This window comes from Rhinopithecus roxellana, chromosome 6 (assembly GCF_007565055.1).
Source record: "Rhinopithecus roxellana isolate Shanxi Qingling chromosome 6, ASM756505v1, whole genome shotgun sequence".
Classification (NCBI taxonomy): Eukaryota; Metazoa; Chordata; class Mammalia; order Primates; family Cercopithecidae; genus Rhinopithecus; species Rhinopithecus roxellana.
Genome location: NC_044554.1, coordinates 134,321,843 through 134,347,766, shown reverse-complemented (window position 1 = coordinate 134,347,766; position 25,924 = coordinate 134,321,843). Strand labels below are relative to the sequence as shown.

Here is a 25,924-nt window from a genome sequence, read left to right as displayed (position 1 = left end):
CGTGAACCCGGGAGGCGGAGCTTGCAGTGAGCTGAGAGCCGGCCACTGCACTCCAGCCTGGGCGGCAGAGCAAGACTCCGTCTCAAAAAAAAAAAAAAAAAAAGTGTGTTTCCTACTGGAATATATTCAGACTTTTTAAGATATTAGCTACCTACCGGCCAGGTGCGGTGGCTCACACCTGTAATCCCAGTACTTTGGGAGGCTGAAGCAGGCAGATCACGAGGTCAGGAGATCGAGACCATCCTGGCTAACACAGTGAAACCTCATCTCTACCAAAAACAGAAAAAATTAGCCAGGCTTGGTGGCGGGCGCCTGTAGCCCCAGCTACTTGAGAGGCTGAGGCAGGAGAATGGCGTGAACCTGGAAAGCGGAGGTTGCAGTGAGTCAAGATCATGCCACTGCACTCCAGCCTGGGCAACAGAGCGAGACTCTTGTCTCAAAAAAATAAAAAATAAAAAAATTAAAAAAAAAAGAGAGAGAAGTATTAGCTACCTATCTTTCCTTCAGCATGGTGCTAGTACTGAATATTCTCAATATTTACAACTTGGTCTCCTCCAAAAGAGAAGAAAAACAAGGGTTTTAAAAGAACCAAAGACAAGACAAGAAATAACATTCTGGTGTAAGAAAAAATATTTTTAAAAATTAGAAACATTGGGAAATTAAAACTCAGGATGGGTAAACTTTCTTTTTTCTTTCTTTTTTTTTTTTTGAGGCGGAGTCTTGCTCTGTCGCCCAGGCTGGAGTGCAGTGGCCGGATCTCGGCTCACTGCAAGCTCCGCCTCCCGGGTTCCCGCCGTTCTCCTGCCTCAGCCTCCCAAGTAGCTGGGACTACAGGCGCCCGCCTCGTCACCCGGCTAGTTTTTTGTATTTTTAGTAGAGACGGGGTTTCACTGTGTTCGCCAGGATGGTCTCGATCTCCTGACCTTGTGATCCGCCCGTCTCGGCCTCCCAAAGTGCTGGGATTACAGGCTTGAGCCACCGCGTCCGGCGGTAAACTTTCATATAAATATGCACTGGGGGGATGTGAGGGAAAAGGACCAGTTCCTCAATCATATTTCTCCATTGTACCACAATAAAGAGACAATCCCATTTTCAAAGAAATTAGCTTTTATTTGAGACTACTTTTCCCCACATGTATCTTTCAAGAATTCTATGCTATATGATAACCTGCTTACCCACTGTTCCAATACCAGAATTTCTAACAGCAAATTATACAACTGCTGTAGGTAATAAATAAGGGTTGTTCTTCACTGATTAAGGGAATAAACTTCAATAAATTTAACAACAACAAAAAAACACACTTTAGTTTTTAAGTTTTAACAGATGTATTTCAAATACGGCATGTTTTACAGGAGTCCACAAACTTTCCATCTCTAAAAAAAAAACTTTCAACTACCTGACTGTTCCATTCCACCCCAGACAATCCTGACATGACTGAACTACTTCATGTGTTACTTTCCTGAAAATAAAGTTAAAAAAAGGAGTTCATGATAAATGCAGATCTCTAATACAGTATCTAACACAAAATAAGCTTTAAAAAGACAGTTTCTTTCCTTATTTGATTAGTTAGAAGTTTAGGTAAAAGCAAAAAAAAAAAAAAAAAAAAAAAAAAAAATTTACAAAGCGTAACATTGGGGTTCTTTTTATACTCAAGATGTTTAACTGCTCAAAATGACAACAATTACATCTTTAAGAGTATAATTAAAAGGGGTGGAAAACAGCAACACAACTGACAAAAGTGTAGATGCTAAATAAACCAAAGATTTTTTTCTTAAGGAGTAGGAAGAATCCAAAGCTTGGGGAAGTCTCAGGAAAAAAAAAAAAAAAAAGAAAACAAAGAGGAAAACAATGTCCTTAATTGCAACCATTCCGTTATCAATAGCGTCCTAAAAGAGAAAAAGCAAAAAAAAAAAAGTTAACAATTATAGTTTAATTTGCCTAATATTTTTCCAACTATTAACTGCCACCTTCCACCTTATATTCTAATATTCTAAAGTAAGCCATTAATTAGAAATGAGGTTTTTAATGCTACAAAAGCAAAGTTCACATACTTGGGCTGTAGGAACGAGATCTTGATCGTGATCTGTATCGACTATAATAAGGAGAAGGTGATCGTCTTCTGTAAGAAATGAAAGATTACTTAGCATACTATATCATCTCTCCACTAAGGCAGATGAAAATAAAAATTCCTCATCATTCAAAATAATAATGTACCTAAGGTGATAACTACTTAATATTAAGTTCTCTTTGTGCCAATGAGACCAGAAAAGTATACAGCACAACAAAACACTGGCATATACAGATTGCTAACTTCTGTTCCCAAAGCGTCATATATCACCTATTTTAAAAATCAAGTTTTTATTCATATGTATCAAACATAAAAGTGCCAAACACTACTATCATCTAATTTAGAACAGAAAGCTCAAGTTAAAACATTACCTGTACCGGTAATCATAGTCTTCATATCTGTCATACCCACGATCATATCCTCTATCATAGTAAGAATCTCGACGTCTGCCACCACCTCCACCTCCACCACCGCCGCCTCCTCCACCACCACCACCACTACTGCAGAAAAATGTAAAAATTCTGCATTAGTGTGAATGACTATTTTCCAGGACACTTTAATAGAAATTGAATGCCTTAAAAAAGAGAAAAGTGAGAAAGAACATCCCTTTCATCAGAAATTGCCTCCATATCTCATTTTACTGACTCCCATGGTATTCTGCTTTGCCTTATTCACTACACACATAACCAAGAAAGAATTCACAAAACTCTCAAAACTATTAACTGCTCTTCTATTAATGCACTGCCCAAATCATTAAAACCTTTTCAACAAATTGAAACGATGAAACACTGTGTTAAGCAGCAGTATAAAAATGCTAAGATGCATCCCTACTACTAAATGAGACTGGTAAAATAAATTGAATAAAAGGTGTATCCCTGACTAAAAGGCAATAAACACCAAGAATTTTAAAGTAACTAACTCTGGACACCAAAGAGAATACCAAGGAATGACTATATTCCTTCTTTTATTCCCAAGAAATACCTCTGTGAATACTGCCTTTGGTTGTATATTTTATTTTTCTTTTTGAGACAGTCTTCCTCTGTCACCTAGGCTGGAGTGTATTGGTGCGATCGCAGCTCACTGCAAGCTCCGCCTCCCGGGTTCACACCATTCTCCTGCCTCAGCCTCCCAAGTAGCTGGGACTACAGGCACCCGCCACCAGGCCTGGCTAATTTTTGTATTTTTAGTAGAGACGGGGTTTCACCGTGGTCCCAACCTCCTGACCTCATGATCCACCCGCCTTGGCCTCCCAAAGTGTTGGGATTACAGGTGTGAGCCACTGTGCCTGGCCAATGAACATCGCAAGCCAGCCAGGAGGATTGTATATGTATATATATATATATTTTTTTGAGACGGAGTCTTGCTCTGTCGCCCAGGCTGGAGTGCAGTGGCCGGATCTCAGCTCACTGCAAGCTCCGCCTCCCGGGTTTACGCCATTCTCCTGCCTCAGCCTCCCGAGTAGCTGGGACTACAGGCGCCCGCCACCTTGCCCGGCTAGTTTTTTTGTATTTTTAGTAGAGACGGGGTTTCACCGTGTTAGCCAGGATGGTCTCGATCTCCTGACCTTGTGATCCGCCCGTCTCGGCCTCCCAAAGTGCTGGGATTACAGGCTTGAGCCACCGCGCCCGGCCGAGGGTTGTATATTTAAAAACATTATCAAAACCCCTACTTATGTTTTTTGTTTTTGATTTTAGAAAGAGCCTCACTCTGTCGCCCAGGCTCACTGCAACCTCCGCCTCCCAGGTTCAAGTGATTCTTGTGCCTCAGCTCCCAAGTTGCTGGGATTACAGGTGTGTGCCACCACACCCAGCTAATTTTTCTATTTTTCTTTTAGTAGAAGCAGAGTTTTGCCATGTTACCCAAGACGGATTTGAACTCCCGGCCTCAAGTGATCTGCCTGCCTCGGCCTCCCAAAGTGCTGGGATTACAGGTGTGAGCCACTACACATCAGGATGGGGTACAGTGGCTCATGCTTATAATCTCAGCACTCTGGGAAGTCAAGGTGGGTGAATCCCTTGAGCCCAGGTGTTCAAGAACCACCCAGGCAATGTAATGAGACCTCTCGCTCTAAGAGAGTCCTTCTCTCTTTAAAACAAAAAAATTAGCATGGTGGCATGCACATGTAGTCCCAGCTACTTCGGAGGCTGTGGGAGGATTGCTCTGGCCCAGGAAGAAGTTGCAGTGAGCCAAGGTTGCTCACAAGGTGCTACAGGTTCTTTTTATAACCTACCTCCAATTTTATTCTTTAGCTTATGAGGCGCAACCTCAGTTCACTGCAAACTCTGCTTCCCAGGTTGAAGCAATCCTCCTACCTCAGCCTCCTGAGCAGCTAGGACTACAGGTGCATGCCACGATGCCCAGCTAATTTTTGTATGTTTTAAGAAGAGATGGGATCTCACCATGTTGTACAGGCTGGTCATAAACTCCTGGGCTCAAGTCATCCGCCCACCTTGGCCTCCCAGTGCTGGGATTATAGGTGTTGAGCCACTGTGCCCGGCCTACTGTGGCATCTTTTTTTTTTTTTTTTTTGAGACGGAGTCTCGCTCTGTCGCCCAGGCTGGAGTGCAGTGGCCGGATCTCAGCTCACTGCAAGCTCCGCCTCCCGGGTCCACGCCATTCTCCTGCCTCAGCCTCCCGAGTAGCTGGGACTACAGGCGCCCACCATCTCGGCCGGCTAATTTTTTGTATTTTTGAAGTGGAGACGGGGTTTCACTGTGTTAGCCAGGATGGTCTCGACCTCCTGACCTTGTGATCCGCCTGCCTCGGCCTCCCAAAGTGCTGGGATTACAGGCTTGAGCCACCGCGCCCGGCCGGCATCTTTTAATATTTTTAACAAATGCTAAAATCAATAAAATCTGTCTTATACACAGAGACCTCCCCAAATCACATAAGAACAAAAAGAGAATCAATATTTAAACAGCTTATGATATTTTTCTAGTATTCAGTAATTTTTCTGCTTGTACAGTACAAAGAGCTGAGCCAGGCTAGGGGGGAAAAAAGCCCGGATGCGCTTTTGATAGTTTTAATTTATCCTGTTGCTCAAACATATGTATGTAAAAATAAAAAGACTGGCTGAGGCAGGTGGATTGCTTGAGCCCAGGAGTTCAAGACCAGCCTGTACAACATAGTGAAATCTTACCTCTGAAACACACAAAAAACAATGTATTTAACTTTCAACTCTATCCTGGCATGGTGGCTCATACCTGCAATCCTACACTTTGGGAGGCCAAGGCAGGCAGATCACTTCAGCCCACGATTTCAAGACCAGCCTGGGCAACAAGGCAAAATCCCACATGGCAAAACCCCATCTCTATAAAAAATACAAAAATTAGCTGGGCGTGGTGGCACGTGCCTGTAGTCCCAGCTACTTGGGAGGCTGAGGTGGGAGGACTGCTTGACCCAGGAAGCAGAGGTTGCAGTGAGCTGAGATGGCACCACAGCAGCCCAGCCTGGGTCACAGAGTGAGACCATGTCTTAAACCCACACCCTTGCCAAAATCAATTCTAATTATAGGAAAAAAGTTTTTTTGAGTAATCAAAATTTTGCACATATTTCTGGTGGATTTCATAGTTTAGCTTATTTAGGAAACTTGAACTCTTACTGAGTTGGTCTGCCCATGTAGATGCCTGGTGTTGGTGTGTGTGCTCTCTTGGTGATAGAATAATCCACCCGAATTCTTCTACCATCCAGCTCCATTCCATTTGCCCTTTCCATAGCCTAGAAAGAACAGGCACAGAAAGTCACGTATAATTCACCAGTCTTGAAGTAATCATTACTTAAAATTAAGCACAAAGTATTTGTAATCCAAATAAACTCCTGATTTTGAAAATGACAGCAATGTAGCTTGTACAGGGCACTGTACAGACAATTCTAGACCTCAACAATGTCCAGAACACATTTTAATTTACTCAGCAGAAAGAGTAGTTAATAAACTTTCCCAAATAATTTTCCAGTTCTGGTTCAATTCCCATTCCCCACTCCATGAGATCAACAGGCGAGCGGAGACTGAAGTCTTTTCAAGCTAATTTTGTAGGTTGCCCAGGTAGACTGCCATTTCATGCTTTCTAGTCTCCAGCGATTTCACTTACAAAGACTGACTTCAGAACATTTAAAAAGGGTTTGTTAAGCTTTATACAGGTTCTTTTTATAACCTGCCCCCAATCTTATTCTTTAGTTTGCAGTCTAGTATACTGACAAGACTCAGTGAGCAGTCAAGAAATGATGATATAAATAGACAAGAATAAATTTATGGTAATGCCTTTCAGCCTTTTACTGAGACTGAACTAATAAAAGTATAATAAACTAATAAAAGCTACACAATTTTTATGTATCCACAAATATTTCTCTGTAAGAGTGCCCTATAAACTAAAGGTCATTAAAAAACAAAACAAAACAAAAGACAAGGTCTCACTCCGTTGCCCAGGCTGGCAGTGACAAGATCATAGTTCACTGTGGCCTCAAACTTCTCGGCTTATGCAATCCTCCAGCCTTAGTCTCCTAAGTAGCTAGAACCACAAGGTTTGTGCCACCATACTTGGCTAATTAAAACAAAAATTTTTGGTAGAGAAGGGGTCTAAACAGTATTCCATTCAATGGACTGCATTTTATTATTTATTTATGAGAACAAGTTTTGCTCTTGTTGCACAGGCTGGAGTGCAATGGCGTGACCTCGGCTCACTGCAGCCTCTGCCTCCTGGGTTGAAGCAATTCTCTTGCCTCAGCCTCCCAAGTAGCTGGGATTACAGGCATGCGCCACCATGCCCAGCTAATTTTTTGTATTTTTAGTAGAGACAGGGTTTCACCATGTTGGCCAGGATGGTCTCAATCTCTTGACCTCGTGATCTGCCCGCCTCAGCCTTCCAAAGTGCTGGGATTACAGGCATAAGCTACCACACCCGGCCTGCAAGCATTTATTTTTGTAGAGACAAGATCTGGATATGTTGTCCAGGCTGGTCTCTTAACTCATGGCCTCAAGTGGCCTTCCCACCTCAGCCTCCCAAATTGCATGAGCCACCTTGCACAGCCTAATTCTTGAAGATCAAGAGATGTCTCTTTGAAAAGAACTCTTTAGAGTATTATTTGTTTCTGGGTCAATTTTTTTCCTATTCTCTCACACACATATATATATTTGTAGAGACCAAGTCTCCCTATGTTTCCCCAGGCTGGTCTCAAACTCCTGGGCTCAAGTAATCCTCCTGCCAAAGTGCTGGGATTAGAAGCATGAGCCACCACACCGGTTCAATTTTTAAAAAGAACCTTACATCACATAAATGTCTGCAAAAGCAAAGCTGCAAAAATTTAACACATTTTCCATTTGAAGTTCCAAAAATCAAAGTTGATCTCCCCCCATCCCATCCTAAGCACCGCCTCCAAAAACACACACAAAATCTCTAAGTACTTCTTACTAAAACAGGGTGAGGAGCTTATATTATTATCTTCACCACATGCACTCTAACAACTTTGACGCTTCAGTGAAATTTTCAGAATCAGGGAGAAGTTAGTCAATAAGGGATACAAATTTTAAAAAGATTTTAAAAATCACTTTAGGCTGGGCACAATAGCTCACACCTGTAATCCCAACACGTTGGGAGGCCAAGATAGACGGATCATGAGGTGTCAGGATCGGGACCATCCTGGCCAACATGGTGAAACCCCATCTCTACTAAAAGTACAAAAATTAGCTGGGTGTGGTGGCGTGCGCCTGTAGTCCCAGCTACTCAGGAGGCTGAGGCAGGAGAATTGCTTGAACCCGGGAGGCGGAGGTTGCAGTGAGCCGAGACTGTGCCACTGCCCTCCAGCCTGGCAACACAGCAAGAGATTGTCTCAAAAAAAAAACAAATAAAAATAAAAAATCACTTTAGCCAAGTGAAGTGGCTCATGCCTGTAATCCTGGCACTTTGGGGAGGTCAAGGAGGGCAGATCACTTGAGGTCCAGAGTTTGAGGCTAGCCTGGGCAATGGGGCAAAACCCTGTCTCTACCGAAAAATGGGGCAAAACCCTGTCTCTACCGAAAAATACAAAAATTAGCCAGGTATGGTGGTATGCACCGGGGTTGTCCCAGCTACTCTGGAGGCTGAGGTGGGAGGATCACTTGAGCCTGGGAGGTGAAAGTTGCAGTGAGCTGAGATCGTGCCATCACACTCCAGCCTAGGCGACAGGGCAAAGAGCAAGACCTCATCTCCAAAAAAAAAAACACAAACAAACAAAAAAAAAAACAAAAAACAAAAAAAACCAGAAACAAGAAAAAAATCAAATCACTTCAGATTGCCTGTCCCTAAAGACTGGAGGCAGTCTCAGCCATAGAGAAGAAACCATACAACATGCCTGTGTTAGCTGAGGATTCAGCCTAGGCAACTGAAAAGAGAAACTGCGATTTAGCTGTCAAGCCTAGTCAACCCAATCCTTAAGTAACACATTGTCACCTAGTGAACTAAAAGGAACTTCTAAACCTGCCACTAAGTAACTGCTCCTGTCTTTAAAGTTGCCATGTAAGCTTTTTATTTTTTATTTTTTTTATTTTTGAGATGGAGTGGAGTCTTGCTCTGTTGCCCAGGCTGGAGTGAAGTGGCACGAATTTGTCTCACTGCAACCTCTGCCTCCCAGGTTCAAGCAATTCTCCTGCCTCAGCCTCCCGAGTAGCTGGGATTACAGGCACATGCCACCATGCCCAGCTAATTTTTGTACTTTAGTAGAGATGGGGTTTCACCGTGTTGACCAGGCTGGTCTTGAACTCCTGACCTCAGGTGATCCACCCACCTCAGCCTCCCCAAATGCTGGGATTACAAGGTGCGAGCCACTACGCCCCAATAGCTTTATCCAGAAGTGGAAGGGGGAGAGGTGGAATCAAGAGATAAACATGTTTCATAATAAAAAATAGTAAGAAGAAAAAATTAAACTGTGTTCTGGCTTGCACTTTGCAACTTTTACTTCAGCTCAGATATCCTAGTATTTCCAAATTGATAACTTTATCTCTTGAGAAAAGGAATATATAAATCACAAATATGTAACAGTAAAAAAAAAAAAAAGTCGTAATACTGACAAATTAAGGCATTAAACTGCCTGTGACATAAATGACTAAAAACTGAAGTACTAGCCGAGATTGCGCCACTGCACTCCAGCCTGGACGACAGAGCGAGACTCTGTCTCAAAAACAAAAACAAAAAAAACAAAAAAAAAAAAGCCTGATTATTAATAGAACTTCTAGATATATACAAATATATGTATTTTTTAATTTAGAAGACAGAAAGTCTAATAAAACTAAAAGTATTAAGCTTCAAATTCCTTAAAATGCAATTTTATAAATCAATTACTATCAACTTTCAGTAAAGAGTAAGCGAGCCTAGGCCAGGTATAGCAGCTCCCATCAGTAATACTAGCACCTTGGGAGGCCAAGGCAGGAGGAACAGTTGAGGCCAGGAGGAGTTCCAAGAGCAGCCTAAGTGACACAGCAAGACTCCCTGCAAAAACTTAAAGCAAGCCTAACACTTCCTTTATAATACCTAATATGTTAGAATAGCACTATTTCAAATCATTGACATTGATTAGTTCATTGTGTTAGACAAGAGTAGCATTAAAAAATTATCAATTCTTTCCATGTAGTATTTTTCAATTATTGAACAGACTGATACATGAACATTTAGAGAACAGAAAAACAAAGTTCCTTCCTCATTATAGACACAAAATTAAACATATCAAACCTAAACATCACAGAATTATTTTTAAAGTTAACATAATCACCTATTTGGAGCATCATTATGGTTTATTCAAAAGAGAACACTTACACATACTTTTTCCATTAACTTTTAACTTTTTCCATTAACGTTACACAGTCAGATTTCAATTAGGATATGCCTATACCAGAGAGCATAACTGAAAAAAGTGAAACTGTGGTCACTCCAATTGTTAACACTGAGAGGCAGAGTTTGAATCAGGTCAAAATTAGAAAGGACACAACAGGCCACATATGATGGCTCATGCCTGTAAAACCAGCATTTTGGGAGGATCACTTGAGGCCAGGAGTTCGAGATCAGCCAGGAGTTCAAGATCAGCCTGGGCAACATAGTGAGACCTCATCTCTACAACAAGAAATTATCTGGGCATGGTGGCCCACGCTTGTAGTCCCTGCTACTCAGGAGGCTGAGGTGGGAGGACTGCTTGAGCTCAGGAGGTCAAGGCTGCACTCCAGCCTGGGCAACAAAGCAAAATCAGCAAGATCCTATCTTTCATTTTTTTGAGACGGAGTCTCGCTCTGTCGCTAATCAATGTCAATGATTTCAAATAATGCTATTCTAACATATTAGGTGTTATAAAGAAAGTGGTAGGCTTGCTTTAAGTTTTCGCAGGTGCTTTAAGTTTTCGCTGGGAGTCTTGCTGTGTTGCTCAGGCTGGTCTCGGAACTCCTTCTGGCCTCAACTGTTCCTGCTGCCGTGGCCTCCCAAGGTGCTAGGATTACTGATGTGAGCTGCTATACCTGGCCTAGGCTCATTTACTCTTTACTAAAAGTTGATAGTAATTGATTTATAAAATTGCATTTTAAGGAATTTGAAGCTTAATACTGTTAGTTTTATTAGACCTTCTGTCTCCTAAATTAAATAAAATATGTATTTGTATATATCTAGAAGTTCTATTAATAATCAGGCTCTCTTTCTCTCTTTTTTTTTTTGGAGAGTCTCACTCTGTCGTCCAGGCTGGAGTGCAGTGGCGCGATCTCGGCTCACTGCAAGCTCCGCCTCCTGGGTTCACGCCATTCTCCTGCCTCAGCCTCCTGAGTAGCTGGGACTACAGGCGCCACCACGCCCAGCTAATTTTTTGTATTTTTAGGAGAGTCGGGTTCACCGTGTTGGCCAGGATGGTCTCGATCTCCTGACCTCGTGATCCGCCCGCCTCGGCCTCCCAAAATGGTGGGATTACAGGCCTGAGTCACTGCACCCAGCCGCAAGATCCTATCTTAAAAAATAAATAAATAAGAAAGAAAGAAAAAAGGATGCAATGTTTACAGAAACAAAAGTCTGTTAATCAACTTTTCACACTAATTCAGTACTATAATTGGGCATATAAAAGACAAATTTACCTCCTTTGAGTCATCTATTCTCTCAAAATACACAAATGCAAATCCTCGAGATCGTCCAGTTCGTTGATCATAAACCACATTGACACCACTCAATGGTCCATATCGAGAAAATACTTCACGAAGATCTCTCTCTGTTGTGTACAAACTGAGGCCAAACACTCCAAGGCAAGTGTTGGGATCTGGATTTGCCTATTGAATAAAAATATTATTTAAAACTCCAAATTAAAATCAAAATTAAAGAAACAGAAATACTTTGTTTAGAACACTTCATCTAATACACAAAAAATATATTGTTTCTAGTAATTTGGAGGTAAGATTTTAAGAGAACTAGAGCAGATGAGCCATATTTTACAATTCACAGCACACCCAAGGCCTTCTTTGGGATATGCTTTCTGTCTATTGCCTGAATTAAAATGTTCTTACTCTCCAGCCCAGCAATGTTCATAATGTATCCTAAAAATCTTGTAATCCCAGCACTTTGGGAGGCTGAGGTGGATGGATCACCTGAGGTAAGGAGTTTGACACCAGCCTGGCCAACATGGTGAAACCCCATCTCTACTAAAAATACAAAAATTAGCCGGGCATGTTGGCGGTGCCTGTAATCCCAGCTACTCCAGAGGCTGAGGCAGGAGAATTGCTTGAATCCTGGAGGTGGAGGCTGCAGTGAGCCAAGATCACGCCATCACACTCCAGCCTAGGCGACAAGAGTGTTAGAAATGTTTGTTTCTCGGTGTCGTAAAGAAGTAGCACTTGAACATACATTTTTTTAGTAAGGCCATTTTTATTTTCTGGAGAAAGGGTACACTTGTCAGCAGGAAACAGGGTCATTTATAATCTGATGTGTCTACCTTACTGTTGTGTCTGTTTTTTATTGGTTGGAACGGGACTTCACATTCTGTATTTGTGTTGATTGGCTAGTAACTTAGAACTTTTTAAAAGAGGCAAAGGCAGGAGAACAAAGGAAGGAGGAAGTAACTTGTGGAATGTTGAGAAAGGTAAAAACACCTTTAAATAAAGAGGAGGAACAGACTATGACCTAATGCTTATTTGGACCTGTACAAGCATGTTAGGGCAAATATTTAGGCTAAATTGTGGGAGCTAAGAACATAAAGTACATTGATTTTTTTTTTATTACGGCTAGTACTTTTTTTTTTTGAGACGGAGTTTCACTCTTGTTGCCCAGGCTGGAGTGTAATGGTGCGATCTCGGCTCACCGCAATCTCCACCTCAGTCTCCCAAGCAGCTACACCCATTCACAGTATACACTACCCATTACAGGCACGCACTACCACCCCCAGCTAATTTTGTATTTTTTAGTAGAGATGGGGTTTCTCCATGCTGTTTAGCCTGGTCTCGAACTCCCAACCTCAGGTGGATCCACCCAACTTGACCTCCCAAAGTGCTGGGATTATGGGCATGAGTCACCGCACCCGGCCTAGCAGATATTTAAGAATGTTAGCACAGGTCTTTGAACAAATTTTGCTTCTAAGTTATTATTTATTTCTAATTAGATGGGGAGGAAAATCTCTTTGAAGAGGAATCTTTACTTTTTACAAGAGCGAAACTCCATCTCAAAAAAAAAAAGTTTAATAACATCTTTGTTTATTCAAATGCTTTACATCCCTTACAGATTTGTACTTAATCTGACTTCATCTGTAATTGCTGATTTAGACTCCCTCTCCTCCATTTTCTCTTTTTTTTTTTCCCCGAGACAGGGTCTCACTCTGTTGCCTAGGCTGCAGTTTAGTGGCCCGATTATGGCTCACTGCAGTCTTGGCCTCCTTGGGCTCAGGGAATCCTCTCATCTCAGCCTCCCAAGTAGTTGGGATTACAGGCATAAGCCAATATGCCTGGCCCATTTTCATTCTTTAGCAAGGATATTCTTTCAGTGTTCCCACAATCCAGATTTTAGAAATAAATTTACAGATTTCAAAACATTAAATAATGACATGCTCCACCACAATTTAAGTTAGTATCCTGTGGGAGAAGCATAGCACAGCATGCAAACATGCTCTAAAAACTTCAGAGTTCGGCTGCCTGGTTGAAATCTAGACTGCCAGTTAGCAAAAACTAAACCAAAACCAAAAGTCCTTCAATGTCATACATCCAAGACTCAATAACTTGCCTCACAGAAATATTAAGAGCTTGAAGTGTACTGAATAAAAGTGTTAGCTATGATTACTAAAAAGTTTTTAGTATTTCTTTGACCCCCTTACCCCATCATAAAACTCTGAACATATCCCAGTATTCCCAACTCAGTTTATGCTTTTCACTTGAATTCTTGGAACACATTTCTTCCCAAGTATCATCTCCTTTATTTTTTGAGACAGAGTCTCACTGTCGCCTAGGCCAGACTGGAATGCAGTGGCACAATCTCGGCTTGCTGCAACCTCCACTTCTCCGGTTCAAGGGATTCTCCAGCCTCAGCCTCTCAAGTAGTTGGGATTACAGGCATAAGCCACCACGCCTGACTAAATTTTGTATTTTTAGCAGAGATGGTTTCACCATGTTGGCCAGGCTGGTCTCGAACTCCTGACCTCAGGAGTGAGGTCACCCGCTTCGGCCTCCCAACAGGAATTACAGGTGTGAGCCGCCGCGCCCAGCCTTCATCTCCTTTTTACTCAAAAGTCATGAAAAGAAAAATATACTCCCAGCCAGGCACGGTAGCTCACGCCTGTAACCCCAGCACTTTGGGAGGCCAAGGCAGGTGAATCACCTGAAGTCAGGAGTTCGAGACCCAGACTGGCCAACATGGTGAAACCCCATCTCTAAAAATACAAAAATTAGCTGGGTGTGGCGGCGCACACCTGCAATCCCAGCTATTCGGGAGGCTAAGGCTGCAGTGAGTTGAAATTGCCCCCCTGCACTCCAGCCTGGGAGACATAGTAAGACTCTGTCTCAAAAAAAGAAAATATACTCTCTTTGCATTCTTTGTCATAAAACATGTAAGCTTATGAAAGATGGTGGTATTTCCTTTATTTTGAAAGCTAAAGCAGCTTATTAAGGATGTTTCCAGAGTATCACTTCTAAACAATGGCCAAGCTCTCCTAAAAGCAAGACACGCCATGACTAAACACAGGAGAGAGAAAATAAGTCATTAACTTTTATAAACCACATACCCTGCTGCCAGTATGTCTTCTCCGGTTAGACATTGGAGAATGGCTTCGGCTCCTTCGCCGCCGGTATTCTGGTGTGTATGATCTACTTCGAGATCGTCTCCTATGAGAGTGAGAGTGGGATCTGGATCGAGTGTAACGTCTATGAGAATGCCTCCTTGACCTCGACCTTTGAGAGAAATACATTTAGGTAAAAATATTGGAACAAAATGGCTAACATCCTTCCCTCTTCCAAGGAAGTATACATGCATCCCTAACTATTGAGGTCCTTCCTCCTTGTTTCTGAGGAAAGGGTATTCTTCCTCCCGTTCACCTAAGTCACTACATCTTCCACTCTGTTCTCAGTCAAGCCCCTCTACATTCACCCTTTCCACCTAACCTTACAAAAATGTTAAGGCCCCATCTTCTTTAAAAAAAAAAACACACAAAAAACAAAAGGGGCCGGGCGCGGTGGCTCAAGCCTCTAATCCCAGCACTTTGGGAGGCCGAGATGGGCGGATCACGAGGTCAGGAGATCAAGACCATCCTGGCTAACACGGTGAAACCCCGTTTCTACTAAAAAATACAAAAAAACTAGCTGGGCAAGGTGGTGGGCGCCTGTAGTCCCAGCTACTCAGGAGGCTGAGACAGGAGAATGGCATAAACCTGGGAGGTGGAGCTTGCAGTGAGGTGAGATCTGGCCACTGCACTCCAGCCCAGGCAACAGAGCGAGACTACGTCTCAAAAAACAAACAAACAAACAAAAAAAAAACAAACAACAAAAAACAAAAACAAAAACCCAACTATTGCTGTAAAATAAAATCCTGGCCGGGTGCAGTGGCTCATGCCTGTAATCCCAGCACTCTGGGAGGCCGAGGCGGGTAGATCACGAGGTCAAGAGATCAAGACCATCCTGGCCAACATGTTGAAACCTCGTCTCTACTAAAAATACAAAAATTAGCCAGGCGTGGTGGTGGGCACCTGTAATTCCAGCTACTTGGGAGGCTGAGGCAGAAGAATCGCTTGAACCCAGGAGGCAGAGGTTGGAGTGAGCCAAGATCATGCCACCGCACTCCAGCATGGTGACAGAGCGAGACTCCGTCTCAAAATAAATAAATAAATAAAATCATTCGATTCTTAGTTAAGTGCAGTGGCGTATGCTTATGTTCCCAGCTACATGAAAGATGAAGCAAGAAAAATCACTTGGGCCCAGGAGGACAAGTCTAGCCCAGGCAACTCATCAAGACTCCACACCTCTATTTAAAAACAAAAACAATAAACAAACAAACAAAAAAACAGGCTGGGCGCAGACGCTCACGCCTGTAATCCCAGCACTTTGGGAGGCTGAGGAAGGCAGATCATGAAGTCAAGAGATCGAGACCATCCTGGCCAACATGGTGAAACCCCGTCTCTACTAAAAACACAAAAATTAGCTGGGCGTAGTGGCCCACGCCTGTCATCCCAGCTACTCAGGAGGCTGAGGCTGGAGAATCGCTTGAACCCGGGAGGTGGACGCTGCAGTGAGCCGAGATCGCGCTATTGCACTCCAGCCTGGGCAACAAGAGCGAAACTCCATCTCAAAAAACAAACAAACAAACAAAATCCTTTTTGATTTTCTGCTACTTTCTCCATATAGTTCTTTGTCGCCCAGGCTGGAGTGTAGTGGTGTGATCTCAGCTCACTGCAGCCTCTCTTTCCCGGGCTCAAGAAATTCTCCCACCTCAGCTTCCCAGAGAGCTGCACCACCATGCCTGGTTAATTTTTTATTTTTCTGGGTTTTGCCATGTTGCCCAGGCTGGTCTTGAAGTCCTGGGTTCAAGCAATTTGCCCGCCTCGGCCTCCCCAGTTAAGCCAGTGTGCCTGGCCCATAAAGTTCTACATTCCCCTCACTGCTAAGTATCATTTCCATTTCCGATCCTTCTTTAGCCTGCTGCAATCTAGCATCTGCTAACTAATTCAACAACCACCTAAATGCCCATCAAAACTGTAACTTTTCCTTTTTTTTTTTTTTTTTTTTTTTTGAGACAGTCTCACTTCTTCACCCAGGCTGGATTGCAATGGCACGTCTCGGCTCACTGCAACCTCCACCCCCCCAGGTTCAAGTGATTCTCCTGCCTCAGCCTCTTGAGTAGCTGGATTACAGGCACTTGCCAGTGTGCCCGGCTAATTTTTGTATTTTTAGTAGAGATGGGGTTTCACCATGTTGGCCAGGTTGGTCTCGAACTCCTGACCTTGTGATCCACCCACCTCAGCCTCCCAAAGTGCTGGGACTACAGGTGTGAGCCACCGTGTCCGGCCCAAAACTGGTAACATTTCTGAGTCTTCATGTTTTTTTTTTTTTCCTTGAGAGAGAATCTCGTTGTCAGTGGTTCTCCTGCCTCAGCCTCCTGAGGAACTATAGGCCTGTGCCACCACACCTGGCAAATATTTTGTATTTTTAGTAGAGACAGAGTCTCAACATGTTGGCCAGCCTGCTCTCCAACTCCTGACCTCAAGTGATCCACCCCTCCTTGTGCTCCCAAAGTGCTGGGGTTATAGGAATAAGCCACCACACTCAGCCTAAGCCTTTACTTATTGATACTTTCTATAACATCTCACTTGTCTACCGCTGCTTTTCTAGTTCATCTCCTCTAATTCCCAGTTGCTTGCAGTCCTTTCTTTGCCTGTAAGACTAATCCAACAGGCAGGGCACAGTGGCTCATGCCTATAATCCCAGCACTTTGGGAGGCCAAGGCAGGCAGATCACAAGGTCAGGAGATCGAGACCATCCTGGCCAACATGATAAAACCCCGTCTCTATTAAAAATACAAAAAATTAGCTGGGCATGCCTGTAATCCCAGCTACTCAGGAGGCTGAGGCAAGAGAATCACTTGAACCCGGGAGGCAGATGTTGCAGTGAGCTGAGATCAGGCCACTGTACTCCAGCCTGGCAACAGAGTGAGACTCCGTGTTAAAAAAAAAACTAATTCAACAAATTCTTACCTACTATTCATACGACCCACCCTTAACTGACACAGACCAGCAGCGATGACAGTCATATAAAATGAACCCAGGAGGTGGAGGCTGCAGTGAGCCGAGATCACACCACTGCACTCCAGCCTGGGCAACAGAGCAAGGCCCCATCTCAAACAAAACAAAACAAAACTCTTCAAGAGTCTCCACTTTTTTTCAGCTCAATAATAACCTATTGTTAATACGGCTAACTATCCTCAGCAATTCCCTACTTGAACCAGATGACCAATTTTCTGTTAAGTAATCAAGCAAAAACTTTTTGCATGATTTTACAAAGTGAGGATATGGAATACAGGAATAAAACTAGAGGGAAGACCTTATGAAACACAATAGGTGAATAATAACGCTAGGAGAGTTGATATTTCCTATTTTAGCTAGTACCAATTTACAGTTCCAAATTTTAAAATGAAGAAAAAAAAATAAGAAAACCCTTAATTTAAAACATCAATTATTACTTTTAAACAGCAATGAAAGTGAGACAATAAAACTCTTCCAGCCAGGCGCAGTGGCTCACGCCTGTAATCCCAACACTTTGGGAGGCCAAGGTGGGCGGGTCACCTGAAGTCAAGAGTGTGAGACCAGCCTGGCCAACATGGTGAGACCCCGTCTCTACTAAAAATACAAAAAATCAGCCAGGCACCTGTGATCCCAGCTACTCGGGAGGCTGAGGCAGGAGAACTGCTTGAACCCGGGAGGTGGAGGCTGCAGTGAGCCGAGATCGTGCCACTGTACTGCAGGCTGGGCAACACAGCTAGACTCCATCTCAAAAAACAAACAAAACCCTTCAAGAGTCTCTATTTTTTTTTAATTAGACAGTGACAAATAACATTAAAAAATTAAGAGTAAGAGAATAATGGATATGTGAGTAACTCAATGTTCTCAGATGACAATCAAATGAAATGAGAGGAGAAAAATGTTCTAGGTTGAAGGTGACAAATGCAAAGGCCCTAAGGCAAAAACATGCTTCTTTCTATTTCTATGCTCAAATTCTAGCCCGTGCTATTCTGCACATAATAAATGTAATAACTGAGTAGTAAGTAATCGAGCACTGGGCTAGACCCTTGTTGTAACAGAAAACAGCATGGTTGCTAACCCCAAGAAAAGTACAGCCTTTTAACTGATTTTTCTGTCTCATGCCCCTTTGCAAGTAGACTGTTCAAAGACGTAAAATCTATCCCTCCACCCAAGAAATGACAATGAAGTAAGCTAACTGGTCAGGCTGTTTTAAAACCTTTTTTTTTTCTTTTGAAGAAAGAGTCTCGGCCAGGTGCAGTGGCTCAAGCCTATAATCCCAGCACTTTGGGAGGCTGAGGCAGGCAGATCACCTGAGGTCAAGAGTTCGAGACCCCCCCCACCATCTCTACTAAAAATACAAAATTAGCCGGGTGTAGTGGCACGTGCCTGTAATCCCAGCTACTAGGGAGGCTGAAGCAGGAGAAATGCTTGAACCTGGGAGGCGGAGGTTGCGGTGAGCTGAGATCGCACCGTTGCACTCCAGCCTGGGAAACAAGAGCAAAATTCCATCTCAAAAAAAAAAAAAAAAAAGAGTCACCCAGGGTGGAGTGCAGTGGCGCCATCTCTCGGTTCACTGCAACCTCCACATCCTGGGTTCAAGCGATTCTCCTGCCTAAGCCTCCCAGGTAGCTCGCCACTACGCCCAACTAATTTTTGTATTTTCAGTAGAGGTGGGGTTTCACCAAGTTGCCCAGGCTGGTCTCAAACTCCTGACCTCAAGTGATCCACTCACCTCGGCCTCCCGAAGTGCTGGTATTACAGAAGTGCACCACTGCGCCCAGCCTGTCTTAAAACTTTTTATCCCACCTCAGTACACCTGGGGCATTTGACAGTGAACTTTACATTGGTTCTGCATCGGTTCACTATGGCGTTTCTGTTGTCCATGGTGGTGGGACCCCGAATCAGCTGAGGACTTTTCTGCCCAATTACATCTGACCAGAGCTCTACTGTGGACATAGAGTCAGAATCTTCAGATAAAAATGTAGCTGGAATGTAAATCCTAAAAATGCTTCTCAACCTTTCTGACCAACCAGTATAACATACACACATCAACTTTCTCTGCACTAAATTACATGTGAGACTCCAATGTAGAAAACCACCTTTTTGTTGTGCAAATATTGTTAGCATAGAAACCAAACACTAATTATCAAATGCCAAACACACTTAAATCAATGGCTATATACATATAATTTGTATTGGCTGCAACTATCCAATATATTAACTGGGCTAGGAGATGATTTTATTATTAATTTCTTATTTTTCAGAGACAGGGTCTCCCTGGCACCCAGGCTGTGGTACAGTGGTGCAGTCAATGCAGCCTGGAACTCCTGGACTCAAACCGTACTTCCAAGTCTTTGTCTGGGATATGGTATTCATTTACAAAGAGCAGTCTGAGAAAAACTACTTCGTCATTTTGAGTCTTTTGTGAAATTTCCACACAAAATGCAGCCAACAACCGCTTTGTCCTCAAAAACCCCAGAAGAATATTTTAAGTATTATCTTAAACACACTTACCTGGATTTTGATCTTGATCGAGAATGGGATTCAGAGTGTTTGGAAACCCTTGATGGACTACGAGATCCTGACCTGCTCTCCGATTTTACACGAGCAGGAGTTCCCGCTGGAGATTTTGACTGAGAGCGAGACTCCTAACAAAGAAGACAGTATTACAAATGGCACTGGTCATGTAGATGCCTAACACCTAACATTTAAAGTACCGTAATTATTTATATTGATTGCTCCTGAAAAACAAATGGTTAGGCAACACCCTCCAGAAAAAATTTCAGCTCAATAATAACCCATTGTTAATACTGCTAACTGTCCTCAATAATTCCCTACTTGAACCAGATCACCAATTCTCTATTAACTAAGTAATCATGCAAATTCATCTACAACTTGATCATACAGACACTGGAACATAAACCATACATTTACTTAACCTAGGACCCATTCATTCTTCCAGATTCTTTTAATTCTACTTCACTCTTGCTTTCTACTTCTCTTCATTCTTCATTGAGTTTTTCATTTTTCATACTTCGTGTATTCTTCCCCAATTCAAACAATTCAAAATAGCCTTAAAAAAAATTCAAGTGCTTCTATCTGACCAATCTTCTGTTCAATTTTTTCCCCCATTCAATTTTAATTTTCTGATCTTTAATACTTTTCATTAGCCTTCTTTTATCTTGATTTATCTTCCACATTCTTGGAAAAAACTCTTCAATTTCTTCACGAACATTAACCTTAATGGAAAAAGAACATTTAGTATATTTAAGCACGTGGGGATTATAAAACTCTGCTGGAGTTCAGAATGTTATCTACCAAATGGAAAAGCCAGCAGGTAAAGTGCAAGTAACTAATTTAAAAAAAAAAACAAAAAACAAAAAACAATTTTATAGTCTTTAAAATTGTTCAAAACTCTAGTTTCTAACAGAGAAGTTACTAAATTTCTCTAAATGTTTTTTTAACCATACTCTTCACCCTCCTCCCATGTTTCATTCTAGTTCCTAAAATGTGAGCAATTTTAATATAAATAATTCAAACATAAATCTAACAACTATAATTTCCGCCCACCTGTTAAATTTTCACTATTTTATAATCTGAAGATTCTTAAAACAAGCTTTCACTAAGTTATGCTAAGAAATAAAGATATAGTCAGAGTAAGCATCCCAGGCTGAAATATTTGTACACACCTATCTAAACTCACCCATAGCACATGTCAAAGTTCAAATAAGTCCAAAAGAAAAAAATCAGTAAAATTACACCTTCTTTCAACTTCGACCACTATCTTTGTTCATTCTGACTTAAAATATGTTCTGAAGACAAACAAGCATACTGAAAAAACTAATAGGCATCAAAGTCTTAAAATTTCCCCATTAGCTTATTAATTCCTGATATATACATTTTTGCAATCATATCACTTTAAAATGCTCTATTATCCATGAAATACCATAATGTGCAAGAAGGTACAAAATGTATATCATGGTCTTTATCTTTGATTCCACCTGTTTTGTTCAGTTTTTACATAATTTATGCATTTATGTATACTGGCACTCCCTTCAGTGACTATATCCTATATCCAAAAAGTGATGAGTTTCTGAAAAAATTGGATGTAAATCAAAGCATTCCAAATAAAATAACTTACTGACCATAAGCTTTTTTTTTTTTTTTATAACAGATACAAGGCACTCATGATCAAAACAGGATAGACAGCTTGGTTTCTGTCCAGTTAAGCCTTGATTATCAGTGTAAATAATTATCTCAATTTCACAGAAGTAATTTCACACCAATTTATTTATGCCTTAAGACTATCACACAACTCAAACAGCTTTCTGAAAATGTTTCCTTTGCTTCAAGTTTAATGTCAAAACTTATTTATCAAAACTGAAATACACAGCTACCTTTCCACTCAATACCAACCTTTCCCATTTAGCTACCTACAAGTCTTTCACTGCATCTCAGATACTGTAAACTACTGAACAGATGTCTGCAGCAGGCACAGCAATCTGGGCTTTTTCAGTCACTGAAACTATGAAAACAGCATATTCAGTATCTTATAAAAGAAAAAAGGCATGGCTAATTTGCTTGTAATTTAAGTTTCACAGACTGGTTCATTAACCAAACAGATAAGAGTATCTCATATTCCCCTCTTCTCTTTTGGTTTTCCTTTCTACAAAACAGACCTCATGACATAACATTCATTTATGTTACTGTTGAATAGCAATAGCTGGATTACCATCTACGAAAGCTGTTACTGTCCTTCTTATATATACAAAGGAGGCTTTCCTCTGTAAAACACTACAACCCTTTAATTTTACTAGGATGGAAATAAAAACCTTTTATTAAAGTAAACAAGATAATTCAGTAACATCTTAAAATTCAAATTTTAAATCCGTTTTGGAGTAGCAACAAAGCATTACGGTATGACAGAATGTCTTTTTAAGAGACGTTAGCTTATTTCTTTTGAGATGGAGGAGTCTCATTCTGTCACCCAGGCTGGAGTGTAGTGGTGCCATCTAAGCTCACTGCAACCTCCACCTCCTGGGTTCAAGTGATTCTCCTGCCTCCGGCTCCTGAGTAGCTGGAATTACAGGCATGCACCACCTTGCCCGGTTAATTTGTGTATTTTTAGGAGAGAGGGGGTTTTCCCATGTTGGCCAGGCTGGTCTCAAACTCCTGACCTCTGGCTATCGGCCCGCCTCGGCCTCCCAAAGTGCTGGGATTACAGGTGTGAGCCACCATGCCCGGTCAACATTAGATTTATTTTAAAAGAAGCTTTGTTTTTTTATTATCAAAGGTGTCACAAATACCTAACCTCCTTTGTTGTCTGCCCTTCTCTCTCTTTATCTCAGAGGAAATCTCAAGTCTGCATAAATTTCTTCATGGAAACATCTAAGTTTAAAACAGTCCTCTTCTTCCTAGCTACAAAGTTGTCACCATGATTTTAACTTTTTTTTCTTTTTTTTTGAGATGGAGTCTCGCTCTGTAGCCCAGGATGGAGTGCAGTGGCACGTGATCTCAGCTCACTGCAACCTCTGCCTCCCAGGTTCAAGCGATTCTCCTGCCTTAGCCTCCTGGGTAGCTCGGATTACAGGTGCGCACCACCACAACCCAGCTAATTTTTGTGTTTTTAATAGAGACAGGGTTTCACTATGTTGGCCAGGCTGGTCTCGATCTCCTGACCCCTTGATCTGCCTGCCTTGGCCTCCCAAAGTGCTGGTATTACAGGCGTGAGCCACCACGTCCAGCTTCATTTTAACTTTCAAAAACAACTTACACACTTATATTAACAAATCAGTCAGTAACACTGTTAGTAAACTTAACTGGAAGAATAAACTGCCAAGTATATAATTATTTAGAAATAAAGTAACATTTCTCAAAAGCTGTAACCAAATAAATGTCACTTTCATGGAACTCTACATTAGGAATCAGGCTATAAGAAGTCCTTTATATAAAGAGGATAAATGCTAGGCTAATCCTTTTCTCCCTGACTTGTCTTCATTATGAAACAATTTCAACTTTTTCTCAAAGAAATTCATAAAACTATCCATAATTTGGAAAATGAATTGAAATTGCAAACAAAAAAAAAATTGCTAGGAATGGGTGGTATCTGCCCTATTTCACTAGACTACTTGTTCTTAAAGCTGTCCAGTCAAGGAATCCTACATTTCCTCAGTAATCTGGCTCCTGCATCCAATAACCATTAAAAATACACTGCCCAGTTGAAATGGGCAGATTAATAACTCAACTTGTATCATGAATTTTAACAGAAATCTTAAATAGGCCTCCAGTCTATCTTACACGCTATAAAGCAGAAGCCAGGCAGAAAAGTTCTTCTAACAGCACAACCTGCTTAAACAGGTTTTTGTTTTGATGTTTATTTGCTTGTTTGGTTTTTCTGTGTCACCCAGGCTGGAGTGCAATAGCACAATCTTCTCATTGCAACCTCCACCTCCTGAGTTGAAGCAATTCTGCCTCAGCCTCCCGGGTAGCTGGGAGTACAGGCACCCGACACCGCACCCAGCTAACTTTTGTATTTTATTTTAGTAGAGACGGGGTTTCACCACATTGGCCAGGCTGGCCTCGAACTCCTGATCTCAAATGATCCACCTGCCTCAGCCTCACAAAGTGCCGGGATTACAGGCATGAGCTACCGCACCCGGCCTGCTTGATTAAACTATTCTTTATTATCAAGATGCCCCTGCTGTTGGTTGAAGGAAATGGCCAAAAATTAAAAGGAGGGAACTAACACTAAGAAAGTATTATAGTGTATCCAATACAAGCTGATCAAGAATTGTCTGTGTTAAAACAGAGTTGTATTTTACACACTGAATGACCACAATAACCACGTACTATTCTTTAACCAGGAAAAGGGTTATTATATACATGTACATACTGTTGAGGAACATGAACAATTCCTACAGCAAACAATAATTGCAGTCTTTTAATATAGCCTGTGTCATACTATAAAAAGAAATTCCAATACAATATATATATGTGCTATCCATTAAAATAAAGAAACTATTAAGTGCTATACTGTAACTTACTCTAACATTAAGGCCGGGCAAATTCTATGCCATTTATAGTGCCAAATTTACTCAAGTCCAAGTCTATGAGTATAAGCTTGTAAAACAAACTTACTCAAAATGTGTTTTCCTGCTGCTTTATGACATTGGAGCTATATTTCCAGAGATACACACTAGTGCATTCAGGAAAATCACAAGTACCCAAAACAAAGGGAAATGTACCTATTATCCAAATACCTTACAATATTCATCTTACTACTTACTAAAGAACTTCTTCAAGGCTTATAAAAAACCTGTATTTACTCAACCTCAGCCTATAGAAAGAACAGTTCTGCGTCCTTCCTCTTGGGTATGGTAGAATACTTATACAGACCCCATGAAGTTAAAGCAACACTTCCATTCTCTCCTTAAACCATAACTGCTATTAGAACAAATCCCTTAAAAAGAAGATAGCGACTGCTCATATTAGTTAAATTTAAACATAATTTCCCTTCTTTTAAATGCAGCATGCCTATATGCTGCATTCTGAAGTCAATGTGGTCTTTATCTGCAAAGACTCAAACATATTCTAATACTGTACGTTTGCTTATTCTCTGAAGTTCAGAATAGTCTTTTAAATGATTTAGTAACTGACACACACACATAATCAAATTTAAACTCATACCATAATTGTGAAATTACCTGTAAAATTTACAATATTTTGTACAGATTTTCAATGTGGTTCATAAGTCTCCTAGCTTATATATCATGATCAACTGTAACGTTCAAAAAGCTAATGTGTAAGTGGCAATTTCAAAGGTAGAAAAAACAAGTTTGTTTATAAGGACTAACGTGGTTTAACCGTATTAAAAGCCAATAAATAGCAACTAAACCCAAACTACCAAGAACCTGTTACAGCATTCTCTATGTTCTCATCTTCTGGTGTTATACAGTATTTATGAATCTTGGTAAGTCAGATGATAGGGTCCTGGTTTCAAGGAAAAATCGCAACTTTTCTTCTACATATTAGTCAGGCCTAGTCACTCCATCTTTTTTTTTTTTTTTTTTGAGACGGAGTCTCGCTCTGTCGCCCAGGCTGGAGTGCAGTGGCCGGATCTCAGCTCACTGCAAGCTCCGCCTCCCGGGTTCACGCCATTCTCCTGCCTCAGCCTCCCGAGTAGCTGGGACTACAGGCGCCCGCCAGGTCGCCCGGCTAGTTTTTTGTATTTTTAGTAGAGACGGGGTTTCACCGTGTGAGCCAGGATGGTCTTGATCTCCTGACCTCGTGATCCGCCCGTCTCGGCCTCCCAAAGTGCTGGGATTACAGGCTTGAGCCACCGCGCCCGGCCGTCACTCCATCTTTGGTCAAAGTCATGGGACAGGAAGGATTATATATAACTATATATACAAGTAACTTAAAAGGAGGGAAGAGAAACCATATTTCCCTTTATTATTCTTCTCTCAACTTTTCTTCAGTGTATACAATCTTTCCCTCATCTGGTTGTTACTATCTTTTTTCATCTCCATGCCTGTCTTGCTAAATTTGTGAGGATATATGAACAAATAGCAATCAGTTTTAATTCATTAGCACGTGAATACACATCTTTTAGTTATCTAATGAATGAGCACCCACTGATACTATCAAAGAAAGTTTTCTGTCAGT

At 41.6% G+C, this 25,924-nt stretch overlaps 1 protein-coding gene across 6 annotated transcripts in view; it reads right to left on the bottom strand.

Moving 5' to 3' along the window:
• Window positions 1–1,089: 1,089 nt before the first annotated feature.
• TRA2A (transformer 2 alpha homolog) overlaps window positions 1,090–25,924 on the bottom strand; it is a 29,308-nt gene continuing 4,473 nt past the window's right edge. For 2 of the 6 annotated variants that reach the window (XM_010353051.2, XM_010353048.2), the window contains 7 exons: window positions 19,775–19,908; window positions 14,258–14,423; window positions 11,139–11,327; window positions 5,670–5,785; window positions 2,440–2,568; window positions 2,052–2,119; window positions 1,090–1,886 (listed from right to left, as the gene is read on the bottom strand). In XM_010353051.2, the coding sequence (XP_010351353.1) occupies window positions 1,876–1,886; window positions 2,052–2,119; window positions 2,440–2,568; window positions 5,670–5,785; window positions 11,139–11,327; window positions 14,258–14,290 (546 nt within the window). In that variant the 5' untranslated portion in view covers window positions 14,291–14,423; window positions 19,775–19,908 and the 3' untranslated portion in view covers window positions 1,090–1,875. Of the gene's footprint in view, window positions 1,887–2,051; window positions 2,120–2,439; window positions 2,569–5,669; window positions 5,786–11,138; window positions 11,328–14,257; window positions 14,424–19,774; window positions 20,500–25,924 lie in introns of all 6 variants that reach the window. The other 4 variants (XM_030932374.1, XM_030932375.1, XM_010353049.2 and 1 more) reach the window with 3 other exon arrangements.